Source organism: Juglans regia, chromosome 13 (genome assembly GCF_001411555.2).
Source record: "Juglans regia cultivar Chandler chromosome 13, Walnut 2.0, whole genome shotgun sequence".
NCBI lineage: Eukaryota > Viridiplantae > Streptophyta > Magnoliopsida > Fagales > Juglandaceae > Juglans > Juglans regia.
The window spans coordinates 35945910-35960161 of NC_049913.1; the positions used below are offsets into that span (position 1 = coordinate 35945910).

The window sequence follows — 14252 nt, forward strand, 5'->3', positions numbered from 1 at the left end:
TTTAACAGCCCTCCCACAAGGGAGGGGGATGAGGGAGAAAAAGAAAAAGTCCTTTGAAAGAGCTGAGCAGATCAGCGGAGAAACTAAATTCATGTCACTACCTCCTCCGAACATTTTAAGTTAAAACCTAAGCAGATGACTTTAGGTAAATATTTATCACTAAGAAGCAATTAACAGTATAATAATGGACAGATGATGTAATACTATCTTGCTTAGAAGATAAGTTGTTCAGCAAACATGCATATCATCAGGTACTTCATGCACTAATATAATCTGGAGTAATTTTTTTAATTGGCACTATTAATGCATTTAAGTGTTTATTTAAACCACAATCTCACCTTCCACCCATAATTAAGGGAAGGAGGCATCATTTGAAGTCAAATTCATTGATACTGTCATGTTGATACTGTATGTTCTTAAGTCAGACAAATGTGAAGGATATATGACACAATATACACACACTATGTTCTAGCATAGGAGCAGAAGCAACAGTAGTTAGAGACTAAATGATGTTCAGAAAGTGACGCAAACAAATGACAGTATGCTCTCATTTCTCTATATTTCTCCCTTTTTTCTACGATAACTTTTGCAGTAACATATTTACATGCACCAAAAGATAAAGAATTAAGTAAACACACTTCTCTTTAAAGAAATTAAAATGATAATTGTGTCCTAATTAGAAAAAATCATAAAATCATAAAACCATACTCAGTTGCTTACCAGATTTCCAAAAGCAACAGTGTCAAGATAGGAGGGGATGGCATGTGACAGAAGGAAAAACTTGCCAATTATCTTCCGGCTATTATAATAGCATTTGCAAACATATGTATTACTGCCTCATCAGACAGTTATATAAATCATACAACATTTGCTTATATATATATATATATATGAAAAACAGATTATAAAACACTTTTCAATGCTTTAGTATCCAATTTCCATTCAGCATCAAGATCACCCATAAAACTTAATATAATGCTAAATTTCAAGTACTTGACAACTGACCAGCTCAGCAGACCCAAAATCCCTAGTAGCAATGACCTTCCAAACAACAGCATCAGATTCTGCCACTGAGTCAGAATGTTCATTTAAGGAGCCAGAAAAAAGAGAAGTGGAGCTTGATGGCGAAGAACACAAATCAGCCTGCAGAACTGCAATGTGATGATCAGCATCTTTTGTGATGACATGAAGCTTTCCATGAAAACCAGCAAGTAAATATGGAGATTCTGAATCTGCATAATCATAAATAGGGACTTTTCCAATAACAACTTTCCAAGCATCTTCTCTTTGATCATATACCTTAATTTTACCACTATCCAGGGTACTAGAAGGATCAAATGCATACAATTCACCATCTACAACAACGCTCAATTTTGTACCGGCCAGTCGTGCAGGCCAACCCTCTCCCATACCATTTGGCATTTCAACCCATGAGTTTGTTTCAGGGTCATAAATCTCTCCTCCAACATCAACAAAGAATGGCCATGAATATAAGCTTTGAGGCACACATAACCTTCCCATGTATGAAGTCAACCCAGTGGCAATAGGCTTTAGCATGTCAGCCAAAAAGGCAGTGGGTAACACTTGCGCTTTTGAGAATGGCATGCTTGGTACTTGGGACCATGTCCCAGTCGAAGGGTCAAAAACTTCAGCAGACTGAAGAGGAGTCAATCCACCTCGCCCTTGACTAACGCCTCCAACCACATAAAGCTTGTTATTTAAAATTCCAGTCTTACAATAAGCTCTGCGTGCAGACATAGAAGTCATTTCCCTCCACTCATTCCGAATTGGATCAAATCTCCAAACACATTTCATGGTCAAAGCTCTAGAGAATCCACCAAGAACATAGAGGCATCCATCAACAGCTCCAATAGCACAACCACAAAATGGCATTTGATCCAACGAGTCCTTTCGCCCAAGCCAGCCTCTAATAACTTCTGCAATGTTAATACTTGCACCAGCCATGTTCCACATCCAAAGCCCAGAGAAACCCTTCCTAGAGTCGTCTTCATAGACAACACTGGGCATCATAGGAAGCCTATGCCATTTTCTTGAAAAAGGGTCTAAAGCATGCCAAAAAAGCTTATCCTCGTCAACCTTAGTCAACAAATATAGCCACTCTTCAGTCGTCCCAAGCTCCTTCCTTAATTTGAATAGTTCGGGGCTCATAATAGTTGTCATCCACTTCCGTGACACCAATCGCACATTGAAATAGAAAATTCTAGGAAGTCTTGCAATAATCTGTATTGACAACTCATCAGGAAGACTTGGAATCAGCCTTGCGCTCTCCTCATTAAAGTTTGATGACATTCTTTGCCTCTTACAAGTCTCATTTTGAGAGACCTTGTTGTGTTCACTCGTCCTACACTTCGGACCAGCCAAACTCAAAAATTGCCCCATTAAGTAACTTGCAAGATCAATGTTTGAAGAAATTCCTAACTTTGACTTTAGTCCAAGCACAGCCAACTAATGCCAGTGACTTTCCCTTCATCAAAGCAAAACCTAAACAGACAATGAGAGAGAGAGAGAGAGAGAGAGAGAGAGAGAGAGAACCGTCAATATCATGCAAGAAGCCTTTTACCGGGGGACTAGGATGATATTTATGAAATTTTCATGACCCTTACACTAGCCACAAAGCCAATGTATGCTAAAGATCTTCAAAAGCATGCTTTCGAGTTGTATGAAATGACTGAGAAGAAGGAACACTAGTATTTATTCTTATTCAAAAAGTAGAACCTTCAACAAATACAAGTGTCCCACAAACCAAACCGTTCATACTTTTGCGCCAACTAAAATTGAACACCCCATATATATCTCCAGAAAAATTCACACCGCTGCGAAGTAGAGAGAATAATTTAGTAGTACTATACTTCTGCAAACTGAATTAAATTGGTTTCCCCCATTTTCACCTAATCTTTTGAGCCAAAAAATTAGAATAACGGCCAATGCCTCATCCACATGGGCATCACGCAAAAACCCATCATAAAATCATAATCACAACAGTATTAATAGTCTCCTTTCCCCCAAATTACTCACTAAACCCATATAACAATCAGACATTGGATCCTTCTCAAACTCAGTGAAACACTCACACACAAAGTGAAAACAAAGCTGCAAAATTTCACAAACGCGATCAAATTAAATTCAAACAAATAGCACGAACAAACACAAAGTAAAAGAAATACCCATGAAAACAAACAAGCTGACACCCTAACCCTAATGCCCACTAACCAACCGAACCCAAAAACAATAATGATGATGATTATAAAATTACTAACCGTACTTGCAATTATAATTTGAAGTTTCGAATACGGAATTCGCAATTCTAACTACAGATCACGTGGATCATAAAATACTAATACAGAAATTCGTCATCGTATATACCTAAGAGCAGGATCCAGTGAAATGCAAAAGCCCAGATTTGGAATAGAAATTCGAAACGCCTGGCAGATTCATGCTCCCTTTTGATCTCTTGTATTGAAAGCTTGATCTGTATTATGTACTTCTCGTTTACGAGTTATCGAAGCTTTTGTCCACTAACCACTACGGAAGTTTTTATTGGCTAATGACACGTGGACCCGCAAAATCATCCCACGTGTTGTTGTAGCATCCTGGTAGATTTTTTATTTATTTATATTTTAATGACCGTTTTGGGGGTTTAGAAGGACGTGTCAATTTTGACGGCCTTGGGCTGCTAGGATTCCCGTACGCATGAATGAATCAGTGGTTTATATATGCATGACGTGCGGCACGTTGAGTTCGTTCGTTTGTGTAACGTGGTTTCCCTTCCCTTAGGATTATGTAACGTCCACTCGTTTTTGATCGATTGTCCCCTTTTATTATTATTTTTATTTCTTTTAAAAAATAAAAATCTTATCATATGGGAGCTCTTTTTAATGATTAATTTTATGTATCAATTACTATTTATTTTTATAATCTATATCTATAACTTTTTTATAGAGTGTATGGATGTTTTTCATAAAGTGTAAAGTGACAAATAGTACTTGATGAGAATAATTTTTCTGATTTATTTATAAACTCTCTAATTTTGTGTTGGGTTCTCGAATCTTGTTAAAATAGATGAGTGTCAAAACTCTAGGTTTGAGTCAAGTCAAAGTCGAGTTTGGATTACACACAATTCAACAATAATCCAACCCCATTTAATTGGCCCCGTTTAGATTCGGAATTGAGTTGAGAATGTTTTAGATGAGTTTAATAAAATATTGTTAGGATATTATTTTTTAATATTATTATTATTTTGAGATTTAAAAAATTTGAATTATTTATTATATTTTATATGAGAATTTGAGAAAGTTGTAATGATGAGATGAGATGAATTGAATTAAAATGAGTTTTCAATCCAAACCGGGGCTAAACCAATCAATCTTAACTCACTAATCTTGTGTTTGATTCATGTCAAATTCGCAATTCGTGTTAACAATTGCCTACCTGCAATAGTTTTGCTCCAATTTAGATTAGACGAATCTTTTTTTAAAAATTTATGTACTTAAAAAAAAAAAAAAACATTTGTGATTGATTAGTTGCGACGAAAATAGATTCATTTTACACAAGAAATAATAATTTTTCATAGGAAATAGATAGTCATAAATAAACAATTTTTTAGTAGTGCGATCGATTGATATATATATATATATATATATATAATTATGTGAAAAGTACATGTATTTATTTTTAATATGAATATTTTTTTAGTAATGCTATGTACAACTCCCAAATTATATAAAGCCTTGCACAAGTCTTTTGTAAAAATGTAGATCCCATAAAAAAAAAAAAAAAAAAGTAAATTTTTCATACTTTTTTTCACTTCAGCATGAAATCGTACAGCTAGCTTGTATGTTTCACTTCAGCATCATGCTAGCTGATTTTCTGGGAACTAAGGCAAGGCAAGGGGATTTTGATATGGAATATATATCTAACTTAATTCGATTTCTATCCATATGATCATTTTCCTTTGCAGATTAGTGGTGCATATAGCTACATTAATTGGATCTTCTTGGACTACTCCCTAGTTTTAAGACAATATTAGTGAAAAAATTATTGTTTGTTTTTATTTTCTTAGAAATTTTGTGAAAATGTACAGAACTACTACTACTACTAGTAATTGTATTACTATGTTTGTTTAAGCGAAAACCCTAATTAGGGGTTTGGTCGGACCGATTTACCCTCTAAAATTGGGTCAAATTTTTTCCTTGTACACCATGAGGCTTATTCATGTCGGCTTCAGCTTAGGTCTATCGGCTCAAGTTTCATTGAAAATCCATAATAAAATTGCAATAAAACCCTTATCAAGTCAGGTCATCAAATCGAGTCACCGCGTATTACAAGAAAATTACTTATTTACAACCAGTTAATTCTAATAAAATAATTATTTATAATTAAAATTAATTATAAATAATTTTTTTATTACAATAAATTGATCATAAATGCTCGTTTTTCTTGTAGCGCGCAAAGAATAAACCAAGCCACTCCATACCGACAATCCCAACATTTTAATATGTTTTTTGTTTTCCTTAAAAGTGTTGGCTTTGGGATTCATTTCCTTGTAGCCTTAAATAATGTGGAAAGGTGAAAACTTTGCTAACTTTTTAAGGTGACGTGGGCTAGGTTTTTTTTTTTTTTTTTTTTTTTCAGTGAGTATTTAGGGACGTTGGCCATTCTTTCTTATTCCTTGATAACATGGGAGGTCTTGATTGAAAATTTTCTAACAAAATGAGAATCAAAATGTCACTAAAGTAGCATCATGTCCTTTTGAAAATACAATATTCAATTAACTTAAAAAATAAATACAATTTGCAACCTCAATATATATATATATATAAATTAAGCCTCTGATGAGCTATAATAAATCGAAGAAAAATAACCAAGTACGTACGTATATATATATACACACAATATCTATTACTCATCGGATGATGATCAGGCCGATCGATGAGCTGAACCCTGGCCGGCCGGCGGGCTAAGCATGCGCGAAAGCATTCGTGGATATTAGCATTGCGTTTGGATTAATGAAAACATCCGCATTATTGGTGAAGCACTTGCGCAGATTTTCGCTTCTTTCTGTAGTAGTAGTAGTACTACTACTTTTAGGTAAGCTGCGACTTTCATCATCATATCTTTTACTACTGATCATGATCCCATTCTCCAACCATATTTTGACAGGAATGGAAGAAGCTGCTAATGAAGTCATCATCAAATCCTCCTCCGCGACGATCTCATCATGATCCACATGTGTATAATTGTCGTCGTAAACAACTTCAGGTTCTTGATATTGGATTTCGACTTCCTGATGATCATCATGTATCTTTTCGTGATCTACCTCTTCGTCTTCAAAATGGTCATGGAGATCTTCCAGTTCTAGCTCCTGATCATCGGGATTGATCTCCTCCTCGCTTTCGACGTACTCATCGAGGGGTACGAGGTTTAAGATGAGCCGGCCATTTTCCCTATGTGCTTCCAAGTACTCATGATGCTTCACTCTCTCAACTTTAAGGATGAGCTTTCCATCTCCATAATGTCTGGTAAACACCCAAGGCATCCGACCGGGCAAATTACCTGTCTGTGCAAGCAGAGGTATTGGAGGCGGGTAATGATTTGATCTTGTCCCTGCATGATGAGCACGGTACCGTTGATTCGGCTTATGATCATGTGTACGCCCATCCGATTTCTCCAATCCTTTTATTTCATCTTCATTAGAGCTCAGGTAAACTCCACTCTCTGTTCCAATCAAATCGCCCAACATTATCGCAGACAAATTAGACGAAGAAGTACTAGTGGAGGTCGACAGGAGCAACGATGGCGAAAGAGACGGTAATCCTGATGAATATGATGACGACGCCGACGATATCATGTAGGAATGAACAATGTCAACAAAATGATTTGGATCTCGAGGGCTCCTTGCTTCCAGATAAATTAGGGTTTTGAAACCGAGTTGGAGATCACAATTATGGGTTGGAAAATCTTTTGGGGAGTGTACGGGAGATGGCTCATGTAACCTTGATACCCATAGCAAAATTCCACAAAGGGACGAAAGTATGGACTTAACCTTGCAGATTAAGCCTTGATCACCCAAGTAATCCATTCTCTATCTATACATATATACACATATATAACCTTAAGCTGCTATTGCATGTTTGGCAATGGAATCTTCATCATTGAGCAATTGTTTGATGAAGAGGCAAGAACATGACCTTGAGAATTCCGGCTTTCAGTAAATATTGAAAGGGAATTAACCCCTACCCGACAAAATATATGACATTTTCAAATGAAAACATTGACTCTCGAATTAACAGTGATAATTTTGCAAATGAGGAACAACTTACAGAGTGAAAAACAAGCAAGAAAAAAAAAATGTCATCAAGAAAGAAGAGAGTCAATGACCTGAAAACTGAGATGATCATGAATTAGGAGTTGGTGACATTGGCAGGACTAGACATGAGATTTCTTACTCCATATCTGCCATTTTTTTCTCCCACCAAACAAGAGAGAAGCACGAGCTGATGATCTCTTCTCTTCTCCTCAACATAACTCAACTCAGACAAACAAATCCACATGACCATCTCTACAATTCTCCAAAACCAAGAAGCCCATTTATAAGATCAGAAAACTTTGGGTAACAAGTACTGCTGGCGTTACCTTAGTTGCCCTTGATGAACTTAGACGACCATCCTCGCCGGCCCCCACATATTGCTCGAGGCTTTAGGACTAGGTGCTTTCACTTGCTACTAGAAACGAGTACTCCTCGTTTTAGGACCTGGTTGTCAAGCAAACAAGAACCCTTGTAATTATTCCTGCGACTTGAAGCCACAGTCGCAGATCAAAATCAAACCCCATTGCCAGTTATAACCGTAAGATAGAAGCTGAAGCCAAGATAAAACAAGAGGAGATGTGAACAGAGGATCACACAATGAAACATCTATCAACTGATTTTGTTTGGTTCTGTAGCTCTGGCAGCCATGTTATATGCCAGGTCTGTTCCTTAAAGCTCCTTTCACTGACCACCTTAACGGACACGTATAACCTTCGTCTGCATATTCTTTTTATGTCAAGTGTCATAACTTTCTCCATATACGTCTGTAGTACCTAAAAAAGGTAAAGTTAGCCTGGATTTTTAGGGTGGTATATTTGGTCAATATTATATATATATATATATATATATATATATATCGATCTTAATTTGATTGTAGTTGTGAGCATTTATCACAGCTACCTAGCTCCCTGCATTTTCTTGTGATAATTAATTAGTCGATTAGGTTGAAAACTAGAAAATCCTGGAGGGATTTTGATCATGATGATCCTGCATTATTGTGATCATAATTACTGAAGCTGCCCTCTAAATTATCTTTTGGAAAGAATATGGCATATATTGCCTGCCAAATTTTAGCTATATTATTTAAAAATACTTACTTAATTAATTATAACTTTTAAATTGTCTTTTTAATTGTAACTTTTAAAGAACTTACAATATATATTATTTAAAAATACTTACTTAATTATTACGTAAATATTTTTTGGATAGCATAGCATAGTACCATTAAGCCCCTCTTGTATTCAATCCTTTGCAGTACTACTGAAGGAATACATACATGATCTACTAAAAGTCACTACTTTTTCCTCTTTTTTTTAAAAAAATAAAAAATAAAAAAGGCGTAGAATATATTAATTTGATTGGGTTAAATTACATGGCCAACCGTCTACTTACAGAAACGCCATAAAAATTATTTTCGAAATGCCAACGGTATGCATTAATTAATTAATTAAGAGAGGATTTATATATATATATATATATATAATTGTGACATAAGCATCCCTTCGTGACGAAAATAATTGGTAACAACAAAGTTACATTATTTGCGAATACTATTTGGTAACAAATAATTACGTTTTGTTACCAAATTCATGTCGTTAGAAAATTCTCGCCACAAATATTTATATTAGACCAATTTATTTCTTGTGCGTTACAATTTATGAGAATTAAAGACATTTTCCCGCAAAATTTAGATCATCAGAAAATAGCTGTAGATAATATTCTTTTACGGTGACATATGCATCTATTCGTGACGAAATAATTGGTAACAACAAAGTTACATTACTTGCGAATACTATATATTTGTAACAAATAATTACATTTTGCTATCAAATTCACATTGTCATAAAATTCTCGTCACAAATATTTATATTGGACCAATTTATTTCTTGCGCGTTACAATTTGTGAGAATTAAAGACTTTTTTCCGCAAAATTTAGATAAAAAAAAAATAGCCACAGATAATATTGTTTTACGATAACATATGCATCCATTCGTAACGAAATTGGTTGATGACAACAAAGTTACATTACCCGCGACCGAAATTTGTACAGGAAATGCGATAATTTTTATTTTCATCCCGATGCAAATCAGATTTATGGTAGCCTATGCTCATTTAGGAAATTGTCTTCCCCAAATGCTCGTTAATGGTGATCTGCTAACATGGAAATTACCTTCATCTCACTCTCACTCTCGACGACCAACTACAATATGCTTCTCCCACCTCTAGTCACTCCCTTTCTCAACTAATCTGACCCACGACTTAAGGCTCAAAGGCCATGAGCCAAGGCCATGGTCATCTGTGAAAATGATCCAAGGTCAGACCTTCAACGCTGGCAAATTAATTTCAAGCAGTCCATACCCATCGGCACCTTTGCAAGAGGAATGTGACCGATTTGTGACCTCCCGACAAGGAGACCTTATACCAAATCGAGATCGAACAATTGCTGCTTTCTACTCCATATAGGCATTGATATATATTTTGAATTACATCGTTCCAATTGGTGCTAAACTCTTCGAACTAATCCCGCCCAAGTTGTTGTCCGATAGAATCAGAAGGTGATTTTCCTAAATTTATACTTTCTTTGTTTTCCTTTACAGATAGTTCGTGCAATTTGTTCTTTGAACGATTTAAAGAAATTTAGTTTTACTTTTGATTTGGGTTTGCTTTCAATTTTCACGGAATTGGTTGATTCTTGACATAATTTTTACAAATTTCAAGCCCTAAAACCCTTCTCCTCCTCTGTTGCACAGTTTCCAATTTGACTAAATGAATTTGTGAGAGGGTTAAATACCAAGAAAGAGGAACAAAGAACTTTTGGGCAAATTGGGTTGTCGATGAGATTTCTTCTAATCTCTATTGGTTTAATTGCTATGGGAACTTTTGTTGTGTTTCAGAGGTTTATTGGTTAAATGAGATCTTTAGAAATCTTTGAGAATTGTCATCTAGGTGTGACTTAATTTCAATACAATTTTGTGCATCTTTCCCTTAGGTCGGGAATTTTTAGACATCTATTCCTAGCTGTTAAAAGAAAGTAGAACAGAGAAACATGTATCACATTGGGTTGTCGATTTCAAACACAACAAAAAAGTCTAATACTTCCAATTTGAGTGAGACTGATCTTACGTTTCTACAATGATATGGTTGGGTTAGCCTAAGGCTCTTATTGTTTTTTTATTTTATTAAAAAGTTGAGTTGAATGAGAACTTTCCAGTGGCTTTGCTCCATTGCCTTAAGCCCCATATATCTTACATGACTTTGAAATATGAAATTGCTCCTTTCTACTACAGGAAAATGAAAAATAAATAATCTACTGAAGTGTAAAAAAAAGCTACTTTGACATGTTGGATGCCCTTTCAACTAATTTTTTTGCTCTCATACATAAATGGAGTTAAGATATTAAAAGTAACAAGTAAAAAATAAAACACGTATTAAAACCATCTTCTTTTTCATCTTTATTTTTCCAACGTCAACAATGAAAATCATTATTTTTTTTAAAAAAAGGTTGAGACTACTTTATGTTCTAAAAGTTTACAGCAACAATACATTTTTTTCTTTTTTTTGGTTAATGGTTACAATTTATTTTTTGAGTAGGTGCAAGTTTAGAAAGACTATATAAAGGTTCTTCATAATCTTTTAGGTGCAAATTTAGAAAGAATTTCCTAAATTAAACTGCACAAGTTATTTTTGTCATGATATCGTACTGAAAGAGTACAACTCTTTATCAATGTATTGTTATATACCCTTTCATTTAAAAATATTTTAAGTTCTTATGAATTTAGTTGCTCCACCATTGTTCTCATGAATTGGACCAATTTTAGAGAAAATGGAAGAAAGCAAGTCAATGTCCTCTCCCTCAACCAAAATACCATCTTGGGATGGGTATGGTAGGCTCACAAAAATTTGAAAGTACTTGCATCAGTCAAACACATGCATTTTCAGGCTGAAGAACTTAGTTGTTATTTTTATGTCATTTTTCTTTTCAACCTGAATTTATACACAATACGTCATAAAACACTCTTCAATACCAAATGTTCCATAGAAATTTCAACTCTTAAGCTTATACTTGGAATGTGTGCTGGAAAAGTAACTGATGGAAAATACTCTTATCAAAATCTGTTTTCTTAACACTCCAAAGCGGGAGACAACTATGAATTTGGTTGGTTTTTATAAAGAGTTGCATTGGTGTACAAAAAATAGTAGATTCATTAACGAAACTACTGAGCATAACTATATGAGTAAATATTTGTTTCTCTGCGTTCTGACATTATATAGAACAGATTGGTGAATGGCTAATACTGAAATACTTTATATAATGTAGAATATGAAGGTTGAATGGTTGAATGAGATGGAACCAGAAGCTAACATGGATGATGTAGCAAATGCTATGTTTAAGGAGGTGATAGGACATCAATCCGGCTATGCAAGAGATTTAGGCCACTAAGTAATACCAAAACCATCTCCATCATTGTTGAAGAATATGGAGTAACATATTAGCGAGGAGAATGAGAAGAACAAAAATGAAGTGGAGTGCTTAAAGAGCGAACTTGATGCTTTCAAGGGAGACATGGATGCTATGAGGTCCCATTTTTTAGATGTTGAGAAGAAGCTAGTTTCCCATATGATAGAATTGGAGTCCCAGAGTCAGTCTCGTAGTGAGACTGATCTGGGAGATGCATAGGCATCACTATATATGGGGGTACCAGTTTTTTGAAATTTTTAGACTACTTTTTTATATGTAAAAGGTAAAATCCTTCCAACAAGTTGTATGTGTCCTTTTGTTGATCAAAATATTTGTTAATTTGGTGATGTGGGGACTTGGTCTATAAAAGAAAATAACCATCAAAGTTTACTAGTTAAGGCTAGCATGGTGTTTATACAGTTGTATAGGTTGAGGCAAAACTTTTGATAACGTAAAATGCAGGTGGGAGAAAGATAAGCTGCTTTATGTATAGGTATACTTTACTCTTTTTTTTTTCTTCCCTCTCAACTTATGGTATATTTTCCCTGTGTGACTTAAGTGATGGTATATCCTTCTTATAGGAAATCATAGACTTACAAGGCTTGGATATATTTTTTTTTTGCAAACAAAAATATTATATTTGTGTCTATGCAAGAAATTGCAAAAAAAATGCTAGTATATCAATTGGGAGCTTACTGTTGTTCCTTAATGTCAATATAACACTATTTGTTGTCTATGCAAAGTTATGGGTGGATTATGAGTAACATAAAGGTATCCCATTTATTCAATGATAGTTCTGTTAGAAATCTTTGAGATGGGTGTAGTAGTTTATAAATAATCTATTGTAATTGATGCTCAATTGTTATTTTCTTGTAGAAAACAAAACTAGGGCCAACTGCAGTACTAATCAAACTCAAAGAAAACTCGGCCAAACCTACAGGTATTCCGCTATGTAGGTGTAATATACATAGGCAAAAATGCAGAAAATACATGGATCATTTTAGACATGTATCACATTCTTTATTATATTTAGAACAAGGCCAATAGCAGTAGATGATGGATTTCAAGTTTGGAATTTCTTGATTAGGTTGATAGAGATTGACCATATGCTAATCTTTGCCATTTGTGTATTCCTTAATTTGCAGCTGAGTTAATTAGAATAGTTTTGATCAAAAGTTACAATTGGTGAAGATAGGATCTAACTACACAACTACAAACATGGTTATCAAGTCTCCATGCATGCATGTAGCTTTTATAAAAAGAATGCTTCATCCAGGAAGGTGCTTTAGAATTACTAAACTAGTTGAATTTGCTTACAAGTTGTTTTAATTAATCAAGGGAACTCTTGTTGTCCATGTAAATGCTCTACAACTTGGAATATGAACTTTATGTAAGTATATACATGTTGGTGACTATATTGACATCATTAATATCAATATATATGTATGTTGGTTGAAGTAGACTTGGTTTGGACTTTGGGGATATTAGATGATTGCAGCTGTAAGAGTTGAGAAGTACTTTTATATAGAAGTTGTTGAATTATATGGCATAATTAGAAATTGGCATATAGGTCTCATAAGAAAAATAATGATTATGATTATTTGTACATTTGACCAAAGTAATACTTGAAAATTAGTTTGTGGCAAAGCATGAAGACCTTATAATTAGTGGGTCAAATTGGTTCATGCTCAGCCAAGCATTTTACCCACTAAACTGCAATAAAGCAGAAGCAAATATGTATGCATTTTACCCACTAATCTGCAACAAAGCCAGAAGAAAATATGATTGATTGAGTAGTAAAAAATTAATATTAGTGATATAAAAATTCACAAGAAATACTTTTTTTCCTGTAATATTTATACACAGCTAACAACTATATTTCTCGGCAGCATTGGGTGTTCCCAGAAATACTTTTTTTTGGCAGCGTTAGTATGTAGGAAAAAAATACTTTTACTAACCATGTATGTACATGACAAAAAAATACTTCCCGCCATAATAAGGCCTCGTTTGTATTCGTAACACATCTCAACCCACATCAACTCATCTCATCTCATCATTACAACTTTCTCAAATTCTCACATAAAATATAATAAACAATTCAATTTTTTCAAATTTCAAAACAACTTTCTTAAATTTCTACACAAAATATAATAAATAATTCAACTTTTATTTTACTATTTACAAACAATCTCAACCCATCTCAACTCATCTCTGAATCCAAACCACTCCTAAATGTAACAAAAGACCTTTTTCCAACAACTATGTTAGTTGCAATTGCATATTTCTGGCGGAATATATATATATATAGCAAGTAATGAATTCCTGTGAATATACAATATCCGAGAAAAAACTTGTACCCACTGAAATAGTTGGCAAGAAAAAGTTTGCAGTACCTTAGAAAAGAGAATTACCTACCAACTATTCTCGTCAGAAATAACTATTGATGGCGAATACTGTAATTAGAAA

The 14252-nt window shown here is 34.4% G+C and overlaps 1 protein-coding gene and 1 long non-coding RNA gene across 3 annotated transcripts; one reads left to right on the top strand and one right to left on the bottom strand.

Moving 5' to 3' along the window:
- Positions 1-765: 765 nt before the first annotated feature.
- On the bottom strand, positions 766-3531 carry LOC109012584 (F-box/kelch-repeat protein At1g22040). Its single transcript, XM_018994296.2, has 2 exons — positions 3385-3531; positions 766-2502 (listed from the first exon to the last, which is right to left on the bottom strand). Exon 2 carries the CDS (start codon positions 2398-2400, stop codon positions 979-981), a length of 1422 nt encoding a protein of 473 aa, XP_018849841.1. The 5' UTR covers positions 2401-2502; positions 3385-3531; the 3' UTR covers positions 766-978.
- Positions 3532-9401: 5870 nt separating this feature from the next.
- LOC109012586 lies at positions 9402-13295 on the top strand. 2 transcript variants are annotated; one of them, XR_004797937.1, is made up of 3 exons: positions 9402-9882; positions 12663-12726; positions 12932-13295. It is a non-coding gene; the product is annotated as an uncharacterized LOC109012586 (long non-coding RNA). The 2 variants fall into 2 exon arrangements; XR_001999476.2 differs by lacking the exons at positions 12663-12726; positions 12932-13295 and adding an exon at positions 11646-12282 and having other exon boundaries at positions 9406-9882.
- The last annotated feature ends 957 nt before the right edge of the window (positions 13296-14252 follow it).